The sequence below is a fragment of the Erpetoichthys calabaricus genome, chromosome 8 (genome assembly GCF_900747795.2).
Source record: "Erpetoichthys calabaricus chromosome 8, fErpCal1.3, whole genome shotgun sequence".
NCBI lineage: Eukaryota > Metazoa > Chordata > Cladistia > Polypteriformes > Polypteridae > Erpetoichthys > Erpetoichthys calabaricus.
In genome coordinates this window covers 57,231,814-57,251,637 of record NC_041401.2, presented here as the reverse complement: position 1 = coordinate 57,251,637, position 19,824 = coordinate 57,231,814, and the positions used below count along the sequence as shown (strand labels likewise).

The 19,824-nt window shown below is 38.8% G+C and overlaps 1 protein-coding gene across 2 annotated transcripts in view; it reads right to left on the bottom strand.

The window, feature by feature from the left end:
• The window catches only part of parp14rs3 (poly(ADP-ribose) polymerase family member 14-related sequence 3), a 72,209-nt gene that overhangs the window by 27,631 nt on the left and 24,754 nt on the right, over positions 1 to 19,824 (bottom strand). Inside the window, exons 8-15 of one of the 2 annotated variants that reach the window (XM_028806542.2) lie at positions 17,858 to 17,915; positions 17,015 to 17,143; positions 14,462 to 14,524; positions 13,903 to 14,079; positions 12,036 to 12,220; positions 10,962 to 11,010; positions 6,548 to 6,676; positions 969 to 1,031 (exon numbers count right to left, since the gene is read on the bottom strand). In XM_028806542.2, coding sequence (XP_028662375.2) covers positions 969 to 1,031; positions 6,548 to 6,676; positions 10,962 to 11,010; positions 12,036 to 12,220; positions 13,903 to 14,079; positions 14,462 to 14,524; positions 17,015 to 17,143; positions 17,858 to 17,915 — 853 coding nt within the window. The remainder of the gene's footprint in view (positions 1 to 968; positions 1,032 to 6,547; positions 6,677 to 10,961; positions 11,011 to 12,035; positions 12,221 to 13,902; positions 14,080 to 14,461; positions 14,525 to 17,014; positions 17,144 to 17,857; positions 17,916 to 19,824) is intronic. The other variant, XM_028806543.2, reaches the window with a different exon arrangement.

Genomic DNA, 19,824 nt, shown 5'->3' with positions numbered 1-19,824 from the left:
AATCTGAGACAGAGGCTGCGGGCCGAGAGGAGGGGGAAGCATGATATCAGGAGTAGGGAGTCAGTCTACCTCTGCATTTTGGAGTGTACCTTGCCTCCACTTAGCTAGCAATACCTTTTTCTTTACTGATTTTTAAAGTTTGTCCTGTTTCACTACTACTACGGGGAACGGCTAGTAGGAGATATTTTAGTGGATAAAGATAATATAATTTAATGACAAAGTTGTGGTATTTCATTGCTATGTTTCACCTGAAATTAACCAACCACATGGCTATTCAGTTGACAGAAGAAAACAATCAGCAGGTATTTCACTATTTGGATTAAGATATTACAATAACATAACCTAGATAATGCAGAGAAACTCCAGAGATTGACAGAATTGCACAAAACAAAAGGACTGTATCAAAGCAGACTGCTAGAAAGCTTCAGATGGTCCAGTGAACTTCTTCTGAAGCTCCATCTACTCCATAAAAGGATATTAAAACGAAGAGACGTGCAGATCAGAAGCTGATGTAACACAAAACTAAAATGATTGTTTTTTTTTTCCTTTAAGACAGTCCTACACTTTGGTTTCAGGTTTCTTTCGAGGTGTGTAATGACTGTAATAGCACCGTTATGCTAGTAAAGCAGTTTGCACAAACAAACACACTCCAAGCTGCCTTACAAGTGCATACTTAGTTTATATGAAGATATTGTTGTTTACATTTTGTTACTTTGCCGTGTTACCTGCTCAAGGTGACAGAGTCTGTCACAGGTGACAATTAAACAGGTACGTTCACTAAGTCACGCCGCCTGAAGGCAAACAGAGCCACCCTGCTCTAAAGGGCACACCTTAGTAAAACTTCATGCATTACCACTTACACCCAGTAGATGGCACAAATGTACCAGTACAGCTTGTCCCATTGGATTGTGGCCCTCAGTTGCAGGGTCCGAGTTCCTTGAAGGCTACTGGTCCTCTAATCCACTTACCGAGTATTTTACACTCATCCTGAATAGAGCTTCCGGCTGCTTTAAAGATGGCTCCCGATACCCCTAGACAGACAAAGAAAGAGAAGCCAATGCAGTTATTGAATTTTTACTGCTTGGTTTAAAATCCATGAAATGAAGAGGAAGAAGTGCATCCAGAATCAGAAGAGAGTCTGCGCCATCTACAAACACCTATGAACCGCTGAAGATTTAAGGAGAACTAAAATTACAATTCAGCCTATGTACTTTACTTTGCACTATTTAAAAAGTTCCAGCTGATTGAAGCTGAATATGCTGCCTACAGTAGTAATATGAATACAGCAGTGTGCAAGAATCTATGAAACCTGCCTAATAATCTCTCATTCTCTGTCTGTGTCTGCAAGATTTACTCATTATCCATGGGTTACAAAACTAAAAACTTGAACACCCAGAGCTTTAACATGGGCAGTGCACCCAATGATTATTGGGAAGTGGAATATTGCCGACTTGTTGCAGCACATTGTCGAAGAACAACTCCTGGCTCTTGAGAGTCACGTTCAGCAACTCCTAGCCAGACAAATGCACCTCAGGGAACTGAAGGCTTGTCCACTAAATCAGTCCTCCTCAGCAGTTGAGATCATTGTAACTTGTCTCGATTCAGCAGCATCAAACCCGCGCCATGCCGCACGTTCACTGGGCCAAGTGAGTTTTTACTCCCCACTAATACTCGGAATGACGACGACAATGGAATCTGGCTGTTTCAGCAATGCAGATGGGGGCTCAAGGCTAGATCATTCTCCGTCAGCTCAGCCAAGCATCGCCATCCAGAACCACTTCGACCCTCTCCACTCCACCACCATGCCAGCAGTCTTCGGTGAAGAATTTGTTACTGGGGACTCAATTGTATGCAACCTTAATAGTTCATACCCTAAACAGAAATCTTTCATTTCTTGCCCAGTGCACGTGTACAAGAAGAGCACTGATAATCTTCAAGAAGCATAAGGACAGGGCTGTTGGGACCATCATATTACATGCGGGCGTAAATGACATGCGTCATTGACAGGTTCTAAAGGTAGACTTTGCAGCACTCCTTCTAGCCATCATGTAAAGCACTTTGAGCTACATTATTTGTATGAAAATGTGCTATATAAATAAATTTGTTGTTTTTGTTGTTGTTGTAGCCAAGAAGGACAGGACCCCGGCTGCGTGAATCATCATTTCAGGTCCCCTGCCTCTGGCTAGAATTTCAGATTAATTGTATAGTTGTCTGGTGGCCTTGAACAACTGTTTGAGAAGCTTCTAGCAAAGAGACAAAACTTCAGTTTCAATGGACCACTTGGATCTTTTCTGGGAGAGACCACGTTTCTTCAAGTGAGATGGTTTGCATCCAAACAGATTCGGCACCCTGATCATCTCCGAAAACATCTCGAAGGTAAGCAAACTTTCCTGACTACATAATTTTACTCCTAATGTTTTCCATAATGCCTTGCTAGGATGTGATAATTCTGTACTGAGTTCACCTTTAGATGTACATTGTATTAGCACTATAATAACCAAGCATAATCTAACCAAAAAAAACAAAGCAGTATAAATGCAAATAATTTAATTACAATTTCACCTTTAGATGTGCGCTGTATAAGAACGATGACAACATATTATAGATTCAATAAAAAAATTGTATAAAGCAGCATTAATATGAAAAACTTTATTACCATTCCAAGCTGATGTAGCACTCCGATTTAGCTCTGCTCTTCCAAGAATGTAAATGTGGCTTTGCTAAATATTAGAGCGCTAACCACCAAGACTTTTTACATTAACAATCTTATCGGTGATAGGAAAATCGACTTTCTCCCACTAAGTGAAACATGGCTCAGCTCAGATGGTGCAGTAGTGTTAATTGAAGCAGCACCTCTAAATTACAGCTTTGCTCATTCGGTTTGCCAAGGCAAAAAAGGCGTGGGGTTTAGGGAGTATTTACTCAAGCCGATCAAATGTTAAAAATTCCAGTTTTGGTACTTTCACGTCTTTTGAGCATATTATCATTGTTATTCAAGGAGTCTCCCAGTCTCTTGTATTGACCAATTATAGTAATATAATACGTCTTTTATTGAAGAATTCAAAGACTTGGTATCTATAATAATAACTATGACAGTTTCCTAATTATACTGTAGGTGATTTTCATTTTCATGTGGATATCCAATGTGACTTGAAAGCAAGAGAATTCCTGAACTTACTGCATTATTTTGACCTCAGTTGGCACATTAGCCATTTCACACATACTGTAAAGGAGGACACATGTTGGATTTAGTGATTTCAAAAGAATCAAAAGTTGACGTGAGGCAGCTCGTGGATATCGGTATATATTTTTTTGCATATTATTTAATGTAAAAATGCTGATAACTACAACTAATGAGAAGCATATTGATAAAAAAACATTATTTTGAAACATATGTAGCTTCAATGTTTGCTAATATTTTAAATAATCAAATCAGATTATAGTGCTTACCTCAATAGAGCTGACAGTGTTAATAGTAAGGTGGAGAATTTTTATGCTAAGGTGTGAGCTGCAGTTGACATATTGGCCCCTGAAAAGACCGTTAAGAAATCTTCCAGTACTATTATACCTTGGAAGGCCCAAAGAGTGTTTGATTCAAAGAGAACATGCCGTAGAGCCGAGTGTAAATTGGGGAAAAAACACAAACTGAATAGCATAGAATAGAACAGAACAATGCAGTCTTCCTTGAGAGGACGTCCTATTTCACTAAAATTACAAATGAAAATGCTGATAATCCAAAAGTTTTATTCTCTCAACTATTGATCATCTTTTAAACCCAGCTCACTCAATGGGATGCTTGCTAAATACTATTAGTGAAACCTGTGGAGCTTTTGCTTTATTTTTGTCCATTATTAGATACGGGACTCTTCCCTGACTGTCTAAAGACTGCAATTGTTAAACCACTGCTCAAGAAAAATAATCTCGACCTCTCTGTTTTCAACAATTTTAGACCAATTCCTAACTTGCCTTTCTTAAGTAAAATTCTAGAAAATGCAATTATTAAGCAGCTAAATGATTACTTGATTCAACATTTTATTCTTGACAAGTTTCAGTCAGGTTTTAAAACCAGGTTTAGGATATATATCTGTTCTTAATCTCTTATACTCGAGTACAGCTTTTGACACCATAGACCACAGTATTCATATAAATGGCCTCAGACAGTGGGTGGGCCTCTCTGACAGCATCTTGAACTGGTTTCAGTCGTACTTAAAAGGTAGAAAATTCTCTGTTAAATGTGGGGATTGTGTTTCCTATGGCGGAGTGGTGGCTCTGAGGCTAGGGATCTGCATTGGCAATCGGAAGGTTGCCGGTTCGAATCCCGTAAATGCCAATAGGGACTCTGCTCTGTTGGGCCCTTCAGCAAGGTCCTTAACCTGCAATTGCTGAGCGCTTTGAGTAGTGAGAAAAGCGCTATATAAATGCAAAGAATTATTCCTGGATACATGATATTGTATATGGTATGCCACAAGGATCTACTCTGCGTCTGCTGCTCTTTTCAGTCTACATGCTTCCATTAGGTCAGATTATATCAAAGCACAGGGTGAGCTACCACAGCTATGCAGATGACACACAGCTTTATTTATCTACTAGTCATTAAGCCCGTTACAATAACGGGCGCTCGAACAGTAGTGCATAAACATTAGTAGAAACAGTCTATATTAAATGGCAAGGGACCTTGACCTCATTCTTTTTGTTGGTCGTATTTTTCTTTGTCTTTTAGCCTTTCTTTTGTTGATGTTTACTTGCTGAGCTGACCGCTCTTCGTGGGCTGCCGCTGTGTATTGTATGTCTTTAATTTTCTGTGACAGTAATACTGTCTTGTACGTCCATAATATACCTTTAATTTTCTCTGGTGGTAATACAGGCATGTGCGTCGGTAATATGCCTTTAATTTCCTCTGACAGTAATACTGGCTTGTATGTGGCTGTAATATGAGTCACTGTATTGTGTACCTTTAATTTCCTCTCGCAGTAATACTAGTTTGTATTTCCGTAAAACGCCTGTAACTTTCTCTGACAGTAATATTGTGCATCGCACCGTTCCCCGCGCATGCGCACTTCACCAGAAGACACACACACACACGGACACCTGGACGCACACAGGGATTTTATTATAAAGGATAGTGCCTGATGACCCTGATGCTCTTGGCTCTCTGATCTAATGTCTTAGCAGTATTTCCGAATGGATGAGTAGTAACTTTCTCAAACTAAATAGGGAGAAAACAGAAAGCTTAGTAATTGGTGAACATGGAAATAGTAAGAATATTAGAAATAAACTCGACCCCTTAGGTTTAAAAATCAAGGCAGAAGTAAAGAAATTAGGGGTAATCTTTGAATCTGATCTAAACTTTAAATCGCATATTAACCAGATAACTAGGACTGCATTTTTTCACTTAAGGAATACAGGAAAAGTTTGACCTCTTGTAACTTTACAAGATACTGAAAAATTAGTTCACGCTTTTGTTTTTAGTTGGCTAGATTACCATAATGTACTCCTAACCGGACTACCTAAGAAAAACATCAATCACCTACAATTAGTGCAGAATGCAGAAGCCACAGTCTTAGCTGATAAAAGAAAATGTGAGCACATCTCACCAGTTTTAGAGCTGTTACATTGGTTACTTGTGTTATTCAGAATTGACTTTAAAATACTATTAATGGTTTAAGAAAGCATTAAATAATCTCGCTCCTTCCTATATCCTCTTACACTCCAAGTTTTAACCTTAGATCTTCTAAAAATGGTTTGCATATAATTCCAAGAGCCAAACTTAAAAGAAGTGGTGAGGCAGCCTTTTGCTGTTATGCAAGTAAATCTGGAATACTTTACCTACAGAAATTCGCCAGGATAACACTGTGGAACATTTTACAAAACTACTAAAATCCATTATTTTAATTTGGCTTTCTCGTAGCTACATTTCAGTTGTATCCCTGATAGACTATATGGGCATTGAATTCTCATATTATTCAGGAATTCACTACCTGTACTAATCCCCACTATTCTCTGCTGTCTTTTCTGGTTCTTCTGTGGTGGTGATCTGCACTACCGCCACCTGATCAAGGCACCATGCAGCCCCTGAGGTGACAGACTGAAGGCGGATGTCTCGTCTATTTACAAAACCAACTTCATCAAATCCTATCATATTAACCATGAAAACTAAGAGGTCTGATTTAGGAACATTTATGTGGGAGCTGGGTGGTCTTTTGGCCTTGGAACCCCTGCAGATTTTGTTTTGTTTTTTTTTTCTCCAGCCTAACTGGAATTTTTTTTTTGGTTTTTTCTGTCCTCCCAGCCATCTGGCCTTACCTTTTTTGTTGTTACTTAATTCTTTAATATTATTGCCTAATCTTAATTGTTTTGTTTCCTTGTAACTTTCTCTTTGTTACCTTTGTAAAGCACTTTGAGCTACGTTATTGTATTAAAATGTGCCATGGAAATAAATGGTGCTGTTGTTGTTGTCAGCATCATTCTTACTTTATTCTTAATTTAATCCACTTACAGTATTTGATAAACTGTGGGTGAACCACATGAAGGACAGATAAACTCTTACCTGTGGTCGAGTTGAAAGTCTTGTTGGTCGTGTTAACAATCCCTTGGACGGTCTCCAATGTGAGGTCTCCTTTCTTTACAGCCACAGTGACATTGCAGATTCTCACTTCAATGGCGAAGATAGGACAGCCTTGGAGGCAAACAAGGAGAGATAAAAACTTAAGGACTCGTTACTAGAAAGCAGCACAAAACTCACAACAAACTAAGAAGCATTACACAGTTTTAATAGACACCACCGAGCAAGTGCATTCAGAATAATTTGCTATGACTGGTCACGGTTTTCCCTTTTTTGTGACACCATATGTAGTATGCAGCTGCCTCGCCACCTTCTCTCATATAAGTCAGTAGGAGTGTAGGAGAAGAGTTCAGACCTACTTCAAGTCTTCAGATGTGAGAGAATTACACAGTAATGTAAGCAAGTTCATAGGCTAAAGAAGAAATCATTCCAATTCCAAACTGGTTGTCTGAATACTTTCATAATGCACAGCGTGTAAGGGCCATCAACCATCTAAATAATGAGGGTTTGCTGTGATTAATTGCAAATAATAATTTTACTTGAAATGAAGACCCTATTAAAATGTATAACAAAAGTTTAAAGTACATTTAATTACATTTTAAAATATGTGTATACTGCATCTGTGTTTTACATATGATTCAAACTAAATCATGTTGTTTACTGGCTAATTATAAGACAAAAGGTAAACCTTGATACATCCTGAAAATGTTTTGTTTAGGGAGTTCACCAAACAGAAACTAAATTTCAGGAAATCCAAAATCTTTCAGTGATAAGGCCTGAAGAAGGCCTAACAACACAAATGGAGAGAGTGGCAACTTACTGACTGGTGCTGTGGATTTGGCATTGAACGCACAAACTCCTAGCATACCCGCTGATCTGATGGGGTTTAATATTAAATTAAATCTGCACCAGAATGAAAATGAAAAACCTAACAACAGCCAAAAAAAAGACAATAATGACAAATACAAGAACATAAAACATGATGTTTTCCCATTTTACTGTAAAGGGTGCAGTCCAGGCATAGAAGACTAAAATCACAGGTCTCTATCTGAAGTGATAGATGCTGTGGAAGGAAATGCATGGCATGGCTGCTGCAACTCTGAGTGCAAGCAAGAACCCTTCACATCCAGGCTGAGCAGACCAGGCCACACATGAAAGGAAAGAGAAAGCCATTGGGAACTGGGATCGCACATTCAGACGCACCAGAAGGTACGTCCAAGTGTGTGTCTCAGAAGAACCCAAAATTATGCCGATTTGATTTAAGAGCATTGGGGGGATAGGAATCTAAATTGAACTTTTAACTCTTGAAAGCCTTTTGCTGTGTGTAATCTGTATTTTTACAGTGCATATGTGATATTCACTTATATGCTGAATCTGTTTTATCTTCAAAGAAAATAAGTAAGTATAACCTGAAGACATGAAGATGTATGTTTAAGCTTTCAAAGCGACCAATATATTGTATACATGCAGAAAACACTACACAGTTTAAATATTTACATACTGACACACTGAGGGCAGCTTGAAAGTTCAGATAATGGATGACACAGGATGACTATGTTTACAAACACCTTCTCTCTTCGTCCCTCTGCAGATCGGAAGATTGACGTAACTTCTAGTATCTGCCCACTTGAACCCACCTCTTCCTGTCGGAAGTCCTTATCAGCGGAATCTTGAAACAGCCAACTTTGAGACTCACATCTGCAAAGGCTTTTTTCTTTTCTTTTTTAATGCGTTTATAACTCGCCTTTTGTTTGAATTACAGTGTATGGGGTTTGCCACCAGGGACCCCAACACTTCACGGTTGTCTGTGGTACATTGAACCACTTTCTCATTTTATCCTTACTTATTCAATTAAAGAAGTTTTCATTTTAAAGATGTTAATTTTGATTGATTACACATACACACATACATACGTAACACACTTCGACTAGCTGTGTTGCCTGGCCTTGGCTGGGACATTTCCTGAGAGAGTGGGCATCAGTTATAGTGGTGTCGGTTAATCTGATGTATCAGCAGTACTGTGAAACTAACAGAGTAGCTTTACAGATACAATATTTGCCCAAGTGCAGCCATGTAACGGGTGACACCTCAGCACCACACCAGTTTGAATGCAATGGAACAGTGTGAGGTTGTTTGTTTGTTTTTTTTTAATGCGGCTGGTTAGGTATAAATATAAATTTCATCCTGAAGCATATTCTGTAAAAATGGTAGCTTGAGTCAGATTTCAGTGTAATCTTCTACTGTTACAAAGTTTTGGAGGGCTTAGATCAAAAGCAATATAAACTGAATCGTGCTTTACTTTAACTTATCACATACAGCACTGATGTTTCGAGGCTGCACATGTACAGTACATGGCCCGTCCAATGAATTGAACATTTATGCACTGTACCGATAAAAACAGGTGAAAAGAAATAACAGTGAACTACTGCAAGTACAATGTCCACCTCCTCTATGTTCTGTCTGTGGGGGACCCCTTTACTGAGCTGTGCAAGCATTTAAACCGACCAAGGAATGCCATCGCTCCCAGCTTGCATTGTACCCTGGACTTCAAGTGGGCCGACATGCCGTACCAGAACTTCCCTGCTTCAGCTTTGTGAACCCGAGTGTAGTGACCTCCAAGGGGTCATTCTGTTTCTCTAGAACATTGTAATTCACCACCAAGGGCCCGTCGTCCCCCACCCTGTTGTTTGAAGTGTATTTATATAAGCACACCTGACAATCCATCAGAAACAGGTCTGCCCTCTCTAAATTTGTACGTATCTTATACCATATTGTGAGGAGTAGGAAGAAGCTGACAGAACACAGAGTACAGTGTTTACACAAGGACACAACTTGCTAAGCATGTCTTCTTTGAGCTTTGAGTCTTCACTTCACATCGCTTCTTGTTCATCTGCGTGAAGCGGCAGTCAAAATCCTTGACACAATTATAGCCTCTGATTGGTCAGTGGTGTTGTGCTGGTGCAGCTTATCTGCACGTACTGCAAGCCACATTTCTTTATGCTGAGATGCAAAAAGGATGTGGTGCCTAAGAATAACACACTCGCTACAACAATAATATTGAGAAATACAAAAAAAACAAGAGTCGGCTAATTTTCTCTTTCCTATAACATCACCAAGTTTTAATTTAATCAGTCAAAGCGTTTGAGATTTTGGGGTACCGTATATACTCAAATATAAGCCGAGTTTTTCAGCACCCAAAATGTGCTGAAAAACTTCACCCTCAGCTTATTTTGGAGTTGGCTGCCCCCGCCAACCCAACAGAAAGCTGTAAAGGTACACACAGGCGCGTGTGAGAGAGAGAGAGAGAGAGAGAGAGAGAGACACACGCACGCGAGAGAGAGAGAGAGAGAGAGACGCACGCACGCGAGAGAGAGAGAGAGAGAGAGAGAGAGAGACGCACGCACGCGAGGGAGAGAGAGAGAGAGAGAGAGAGAGACACGCACGCACGCGAGAGAGAGAGAGAGAGAGAGAAGCGCGTGCGCAAGCGAGATACCATATTGTTTTTGTTGACCCTCTTCTCCACTTACACAGCTAGTTATCTGTTTTTCTTTGAAATAAATTCTCAAAAACATTTAACCTACTGATGCCTCAATTAATGTATGGTAATTTTATTGGTATTTATTTTGATTATTGAAACTTACCAGTAGCTGCTGCATTTCCCACCCTAGGCTTATACTTGAGTCAATAAGTTTTTCCAGTTTTTGTAGGTAAAATTAGGTACCTCGACTTATATTCGGGTCGGCTTATACTCTAGTATATATGGTATTTAGTTTTTTCTACTGGGTGGGTTTACCCTGGACTATTAATATTTTGAAAAGTCCTTTCTTAGCAGATACCTACTGACCTTAATGTACCATACTGGCAAATGTCAGCTTTTTAAATAAACGAGAAATTGAATGAAGTAAAGCAACTTTGCATTACATTCCATATACAGTATATACACATACATATATACTGTACACTACTGGTCAAAAGTTTTACAACACCTCAGTTTTTCTTCAAACCTACTTAGTTGAAATGCAATGATCTAAAATGGTGAAAAGGTAAGCAGTAAACTGCCAGGGGTTTAAATTTAAAGTTTACGTTAGCAAAAACTGAAAAAAAGGAAACTTCAGAATGTTACAAATGGGCCTTCTTCATGGAACAACCTACAGATGTTCTGCAGCAATGAAAGTAAATTAAGCCTTGCAAGTTAAAGCAAACAATTTGCACAAGTGTCCCAGCTTCTGTTGATTACTGTCTGTCTGTCTTAAAGCAGAGTTCGAGCAGGCTGTGTTACTACACCCTCTGAACTACTGCACATTCCATCCATTTATACAAAATTGAACCCTCTTATTCCTGTTCAGGTTAGTGAGGTTCATTTGTCGGCACATTTTCAAAACTTGATGACTGATAATACCTTGAATGGACACAGTGGGAGGTCTAGAGGTGTTCTGAGGATCCAATACCTAATATAGAAAAAAAAATGAAGATTATTCTTTGTCCATAAGTGCTCTTAGTTTCCAAAAGGTAAAGGATGTCTGGGAGGTTTGTTCACCATCCCTGTTCTTACACTGATTAACAGAGACACCCCACAGCGCACCATTCTCTTTGCTCTGCTTGCGGAGCCCCGTCACTCTGTCTCCTCTCTCACGCACTGATGCTGCTCTTGCCATCTCATTTATTCCTGACCATTTGCTTCTTCAGCTATACTCCTGGACTGTCTTTTTGTTTCTTCTTATCCAATTGTCTCTTTATAGCCCCGATTGTGTGCGCCAGTGCTGTCTTTACTAACTGACCCATTCACATTTGCATGTGAATGTGCGATCAGCCAAGCACCCTACCCAATCAGCCTCGGAGCAGTGCGTGTCACCAGCACCTGCACGCTCCGAGACTCATGATTATTTATTTAAAATTCGCACTTTGCCATGGACCTCTTATCACAGAGGGGACAAGCTAATGTTATTTTCAGGATAAGCAAAGACCAACTTGCAGTGCTGCTGTCCTCCCCGACTCTCAGGGCCGTCTTAACAGCATCCTATGCTTCGGGGGGCCCCGGCCATTGCCCATTGTACCCATACATTAAGACAGCCCTGCTGCGACTCTTATTTCACTTATAAGCAGAAAGTTAATTCTGAACAGGAGGAAACTTCAGCTTCATGGTCAGGAAAAAAACAGGCATTTTCAAAAGCAGCTGTGCAGCTTATTGCATTTAATTAAAAAAATCATACGTGACATTTAATAAGTTGTCTCTGGAGTCTGCACACAGTTTCACTGACATTCTGTGAAAGGTAACAAATCTGAAGCCTCAATTCAACTCCATGTAAACCTGTGCTGAGTTTCAAAGAGCCGCGGACTCATTGAAGAGTAACTACTACACAGCCCAAAGTAACTTTTACATTTGCCTCTTCTAGACATTGTCAGAACCATTTTTGAACATTTCTTTCATAATAAGTAAGTTAAGGAAGTTGACATTTTATATGAATAAACATACCTGGGTTGTTCCGCTTGACTGCTGGATTTGTTGACTAAAATATTCCTTAAAAGAGTCATAGATTTTTTGCTCAAATGCGACAATTGCCACAGATTTGAGGCTTGTGGAAGGTGATTTTGTAAAATAATTTTCCGTTGCCTTTAGAAACGCTTCAATGGAGTCTAAAGGTGCAATATTCCCTTTACCTAGAGGAAAAAAAAGGAGGAAAGGATTTAAAGCTGCTCTCCAGTCCTTCTTGAACTAGCACCATCAAAACAGTCAAACTTCTAAACAAAATCCAATACTTCATCATTTTACAAACAGTCTGAAAATAAATAAATAAATAGGGCACAATAGGCATAATACAAAAGGCTACCAGAAACAGCAATCAGTAACAAAATCAGTAGAAAATAATTGCAGTACAAAACCAACAAACTGGCAAAGAGCAACGGCCATTCTGTTACTTTTAAAATCAAGCAATGCCGAGTCCGTCTGATATCAAGCTTCTGAAATACAACTTGGGTCCTAGAGATTATAAAATATTTAGAGAAACAATAAAAGTGGATTAAAGCACACGATGACAAAGCAGTGAATTTGTTACAAGTATAGAGAAGGGACAGACAGGATGATGATTTCACAAAAAGGTAAAGAGACACGATTATAACAAGCCGAATTAACTTTTAGCAATATCTCAAAATGCACTTTAAGATATCTGGAAATGGAGGTTAGTTATTCTTAAAATAAATAACAGATTATCCATTTTTAGACCTAAAATGCATCTTAAGATATCTCAAATAGATCTCAAGAGATCGCAAAATGATATTTTGAGACAGCTCAGATGCAATTCAAGATATTGTATGTCAAATGCAATTCAAGGCATCTTGAAATAAAGTTCTGATGCATTTTGAAATATCTGAAATAGAGCCTGTAGGCATTCTGAGAAATCGCAAATGCAACTCAAGATATTCTGTAAAATGGCCTTCATGTTTTTATCGGGACTTCCAGATAACTGTCAAATATCTTGAAATAATCCTTAGCTTATTTTGAGATATCTTAAAATGCACTGTAGATAGGGGCAGGAAGCGATAGTAAGAAATGTATCGGACATCACTCAAAATGCGTTTCAGATATCTCAAAATGGCCTGGATGTTATTTGAAGATCTCTGGGTGTGTAATCAAGAAATCACATTTCTGATATCTTCATATTGACTCACATTTCAGATACTATAAATAAAATATAATACATTTTTAGACATCTCAAATTCTTTTTGTGATATCTTAGAATCGTTCTCTGCTCCATTTCAGATATCTCAAAATGGATTTCAAGATATCTCAAATACATTTTAAGGTATCTTTAAAAAGACATGAACTTATTTTAAGATATTTGAATTTCATTTTCTGCTATTCCAGATATCTCAAAATAGATTCCTGTCCATTATCAGATATCTGGAATACACTTCAAGATATCTCCAAATGACTCCACATTTTGAGGGGTCTCCAATGCATTTCAAGACATCAAAAAATAAATGAGAAGAACCACTAAAAAATAGTGAATTTTACAGGAAGTGATTTGGAAATATCTCAGTTTGAAAGATCTTGAAATGCACAAGCAGTTATTTTGCGATATCTGAAAATGTATTTTAGATGTACTGAAATTTTGAGATAATGTGTTGCAGAGATCTTAAAATATAAAGGAACAGATTTTCAGGAATCTAAAGGAGTTTCGGACATTTTAACTACATTTTAAGTTATCAGAAATTTATTTTGACCTGTCTCTAAATGTTAACTCCGCTTGCTATAGAAGGTTAAAACAGAAAGAGACAGAGGATATTCTGGGCTGCCCCACAACTGGTACAGGAGAAAATGCAGCATCTTGTTTAAATTTTACCTGTTCCAATTGCTGGGAAGGAAACGCTAGTTAAGTTCTTTTTTGCACACTCTTCCAGAACCTTTTCCACAGATGAGGTAATTCCAGCTGCTGTAGTTGGGCCAACCATCTGGACGATGTGCTTACAGCTGAGGTTTCCACCACCAGTACAAACCACCCCATCAGCAGGTTGAGCGCCTAACAGGACAGTCAGAGTATGAGGGACAAGTTCAGGTTTCGTCAGTGACCATGACTCGATAGAACGAGAAGCTTTTTGAAAACGAACAAGAAATCCTATAATTACAGACCAAGAATGCAAGGTGCTCCAACATACCAGCCTAAGAATGTTACATAAGAATTATTTCAGTGGTTGTCCTTATTATTTACAAAGCTTCACATCATGCATTCTGCTCAATGACCTTTCACTTGGCTGTGATCTACGGTGAATTCTCCTCAAGTTCCTCTCATTCCCTTTGCTATATCTGGTGTTTCACATTACTTCTGAAATTCCTAACCTTAATTACCAGTACAGAGACACATTGAAACCTCGCCATTCAGATTTTTCAGAGTTTTCACTTACCCAGCGTCTTGCACTCAACTTTAACAGCACTTCCGGCAGCTTTCAGGATGGCTCCAGAAACACCTGCGTTCAAAGCAAAAGAAGTACGGCTCTGTATATCCTTTGAAGGACGCAAGTCGATATAACAAAACCTGAAATAAAACTGATTATAATACAATATTGTAACCAAGGTGGGCAAGCTTCAACCCCATAAGGTTTTGTGGGTTCCCCAAGATTGTGAAATGTTTTACTTTTTATTTAATCAATAAGGTTAAGCATTATAGATAGACTAGCAACTTGACTTTGAAGAGCTCCTGTATGTGTGCTTCCGCTTGCCAAGTATCCAGGGTTACTGCAGCTCGGTGTTTGTAATAATTTCACACTCGTGTTTTTGACTCACTTCTACAAAGAGACCACTGCTGGCATTTTGTTTGCGCCCACTGATTAGTAAGATCAGAAGATTCCAGAATTAGCATGCATGTTCGTCTATTGCTAATTTAGCACTTCTGTTGCTAGAATTAGCAGTTTTTGATTTTCATTTATTAAAAGCAACATAGTTAATGACTTTTACTGGTGCGGGAAGTAACATGGGGATTAGATTGTGATATCTTTATAATGGCAATAGTAGTTCTTTCCTCATATTCAAATTCTGGATGACATTACAAATTGCAAAAGCTGAAAATTCAAACCAGCACCTTCAATAAAATAATGTAAATGATGTCGGTGGCAGATAAGGAACATCTCACTCCCCCAAACCCCAGACACAACTGACCAACATAAATAAGAAACACAGAAACATAAGAAAATTTGAAAAATGAGAGGAGACCAATCGAGTTCATCAAGCCCATTTGCTTAGCTAATAGCTAAGGTTGTCAAGGTTTCGGCTTCAACTACACGTCTTACTAGTTTGCTCCAGAGTCCCACAACTGTCTGCATAAAGTGGGATTAATAAAGTATCTATCTATCTATCTATGTAAAGAAGAGCTTCCTGTTTTAAATGCACTTCCTCTTAATTTCCACTGATGTCCTCGAATATGTGATTCACCCTGAAGACGAAAGAATGTTTGCTGGATCTGCTTTAGCAATGCATTTGCGGGTTTTAAATACCTGGATTAGGTCCCCACACAATCTTCTCTGCTCGATACTAAATCATTTTAATTCTCCGAGTCTGTTACAGTAGGAAATGTCCTTAAGTCTGGGATGCACACGGTTGCTCTCCTTTGCACAGCTTCAAGTGCTGCTATGTCTTTCTTGTATCTTGATGATGAGAAATGAACACAGTACTCCAGACGCAGTCTTACTAGTGCATTATATAGTCTGAGCATAACGTCCCTTCACTTATATTCCACAACACACAGCCCTTTTTATTCAGTGAAGTACCATTCTTATAAAGCAAAAGCACCCCAGAATATGCAGAATCCACAACAGATACAAAACCAACCATGACTCCCCAGTTCTCATTCTCCTCTCCAAGTGAGTGCTGTCCTCCTCCGCTCTCAACTTCAATTATCTAGCTAAGGTCGGGGGACCCTTTTCAACCTGGAATTGGGAGAACGTCTGGTTCAGAAAGCACTTCAGGGGCAGATAGAACCTCAACATAACAGGGAGTCTTCCCCTGGCAGCTCCCTCCTGTACTCATGGACCCCAACAGGGGCTGCTAGTTGGAGCTACTACACCCATACAGTACCACAGGTTTCAAAATGAGAGTTCCACCAGAAGAATACCGACACTCTGCACAACGGGAGAATAAATGGTCCTGGGAGGCAGATTTCTATTGTCCATAAATGATATTGGCCTCTTAGCCAGTAAGGGAAATCAATCCATCCTGGCTAAACGCAAGTGTCTTCGTGAGTTCTGATACATTTTTACCCTTTTAACTGGTATATGTGATTCACATATGTCTATTAACTACTACTTAATGGAGGCCTGCGTTTATAGACTGCTATTTTCAGGCAACACAATCATCCGTGGTCAAGACTCCATTATGTCCACTGAGGACCTTTCACAGACAGCTTCAGGGTGTAACAGATGTCAGATGCTTATTATCAAATAATCAGTTTTATAAAAGTAAGGTTTTTAGGAATGATATATAGTAGTATATGTTTATAATTCTCCCAGACTTTAATCCCTCTGTAGCTGAGCGCTGAGGAGCGTTTTTCATTCACCTGAGCTGAATTGTTGCAGACACAGTGAAACGCACCTAAAGGGGGTGAACAATCACATCAAATTTGAGTTTTCGGACTGCATCATAAGGCCAGGCCTCACCACTTAATGCAACTTTCTGTGACGGACATGCCAACTCTCATCTACTGCGTGCAGCACACTGCAAACAAAACCTGACTGAATGTCATGTCATCCATTATTTCACATATTTGAAAAATGAAAATAACAAACATCCCACTCACCAGTATCAGTCATTAGTTACTGTAGCATGTTTGTCAACAACTAAAAGCTTAAAATTGAGAACTAGCAAACTAACTTAGACACAATGACTAAAGTACCCAGGGACAATGTGAGTATAGCAGGATATTTTTGGTCTTACTTTTTACCTCTAATATTCTTTTGGGTGCTTACCTGAATTAAGATCTAGTGTGCTGTTGGTTGAATTCACAATGGCGTCCACATTTTCTTTTGTGATGTCTCCAATTTTCAGGCTAATTGGAAATCCAGCTACACTGATTGTTGGGCACGGCGTAGCTGCAACTTGAAAAATGCAATTGTGAGCAGATGATTTTTTAACAACAAGACATGCAAGCAAATGCAATCCAATAATGAATTATTCTAGTAGAAAATTAAAAAAGCAATTTAGTATACAAACCTTTATGGGAAAAAATACATTACAACATGTACATTAATGTATTCTAAGAGTGGGGGCACAGACTGTGCTTTGGGGTTCTGACAAAAGACCACGTTAGATACACAGAAGCAGAAATTGGACAGTCCTTTACAAAGGAGACTAAATCATTAAACCAAATGCTTCATGAAGAAGTGAAGATAAGCGTAAAGCGACTTTATTCAATCCAGAATCACAACGAGAAGCTTATGCCAGCATCACTAGACATGAGGTGGGAAAACAAGCCTAGACAGGGTGTCAGTCCACTGCCAAATAGAGAAAGCAGTTGTCACAGACTTGAAAATAACGCTCAAGTTTTGGGGGCTAGCTGCTTCAGTAGGTCTTTTACACTACACATTAAGAATGAGAATCCTCTGCTAGCTTAACAACAATTTGAAAATAAATGTCCCACGTTTTTGCTAAGCTCAAAGTTATGCCTTTGAACACTTTTCTGTACGCATAATTATAAAATGTAGCAAATCTTACCCATGGATAAGAGGTTATGAATGTAACAGATAAAACTTTAGTGCCACTTGTTATCAACAGAGAGCTTTTAATAATGTTAGGTGTAGCAGAAACCGTACCTGCTGCAGACTGATCTCTAGTGCTGTCTTGAACTTTGTTGGCTTCTTTTTTACTGACCTGGTAGAATTTAAACAAGACAGTTACTGTGTATAATTACAGGATTGATTATAAACATTTTTCAAAGGCAATTGCTGCCAGGATTAAATGGTCAAGAATAACATAATCAATAACAGAAGACTTTGATTTAATTTATTGTACCTTTTGATTTTATACAAGGGGGAACCCAAAAATTCCCAGAATTGTTTAAAACAAAAAACTTTGTTATACAACTTAGAGCAGTTTCATTTTACATAGTCAATGTCAAAGTACTCCCTTTGACACGCAATACATTTGTTCCAACTCTTCTCACATTCCTGGAAACATTACCTGTATTTCTGTTTTGTTACCGTGTCTACAACATCCTGCGATTTAATTCTGAATTTGTTCCATGGTGGCAAATCGTTTTTCCTTTCAGTCTGAATTTCAATTTTTGGAATAAAATGAAGGCGAGATTTGAGAATACGGTGGTGGGAGGTGGGTGCGAAACAACAGCCACATTGTTTGTGGTCAAAAACCCTTTGACTGGAAACGCATTGCATGCAGGTGAGCTGTTATGGGGCAAAATGCAGTTTTGCATGCTCCACGACGTCAGATGTTTTTTCTTCCTAATGTTTTCCTACAGCCGCCTCAGCAGTTCAGTGTAATGTTGCTGATTAACTGTCTGTTAATGTGGAAACTTTTCAGGAACAGGTCCGTCGCTGTTTTGATGTTTGCTATGACCTGATGTACTTTTTTCGGCGTGGGGAAAAAAAGAGTTGGCAAAGCCACATGCATGATTGTAGAGTAAATGTCAATATGCACTCAATCAACTCAACACAATGCCACATGACAGACTGATTAATGAGAGGGCAGGCATACAAAACCCAGTGGCATAGTCATTAACTACACCTTACTACTGTAATATATTGACCAATTCTGGGAATTTTTTGGGGCCCCTCTTGCATATCCTTTCATTGATAACAGTCTCGTGTTTTGATTCAGTACAGTGATATTATAAATTTTGCTGTGTTTCCTGTTGCTTGAGTTACCGTATATACCCGCATTTAAGTTCTTCCACAGATAAGTCAGGCTTCATTTTACCATATAATTTCTGGTATTTTACAATGTTGGTCGTATAAGTCGAATGCAGAAAACTCACACTATTGGTCCAAAGAGATTATGATATGCTAATGCCCATCTGAGAGAGTAATCACGGAGCACACTGCTTTTTTTCTATGTATTGTGCCTACATGACCACATGGTAATACCCGAACTATTACGAAGCGACATTTACATTTTTGTATCTCACACCCTCATACACCTTTATCGTAAGAGCTTTCCTTATCTGCGATGTAGTGTTCGATCAGAAGAAAATATGAAGCTGGTTTTAAATTAAAAGTTGTTGAAGTGGCGAAAGAAATTGGTAACTGCGCTACTGCAGCAAAATTCAATGTGTTTGAGGAACTGTTGCGAGACTGGAGGAGGCAAGAAGATGTAAAAAAAAAAAAAAAAAAAAAATTAAGTGATTAAGTGTTGTATTTTTGAGCGGGCGTATAAGTCGGGGTCTGATTTTATGATCGACTTTTCGGGTTTCCAGACCCGACTTATACGCAAGTATATACGGTAAGTTTCTTGAAGGCTTTTAGGTAAAATGAAACACTTCATCTACATATGAATTCTTTTTTGTTATTATAATGTATCTAACAATATTAAATGATTAAATGCAGTATATGTGATATTCTACACCACAATGAAACTGAGCACTGCAGCAACTGTTCTCTGCAAGAACTCTACCCACCAAAGTGAGCCAGGGACTAAAGAAGTAAAATGACTGAAAAGCATACCCGTAAATGCTTACTTCGGATTACCTGTATGCAGTCATTTTAGCTTGTTAGATGGTTTAACTGGCACACTGTTTTTCCCCCCTGCCTATCTGAAGATCCTAAAA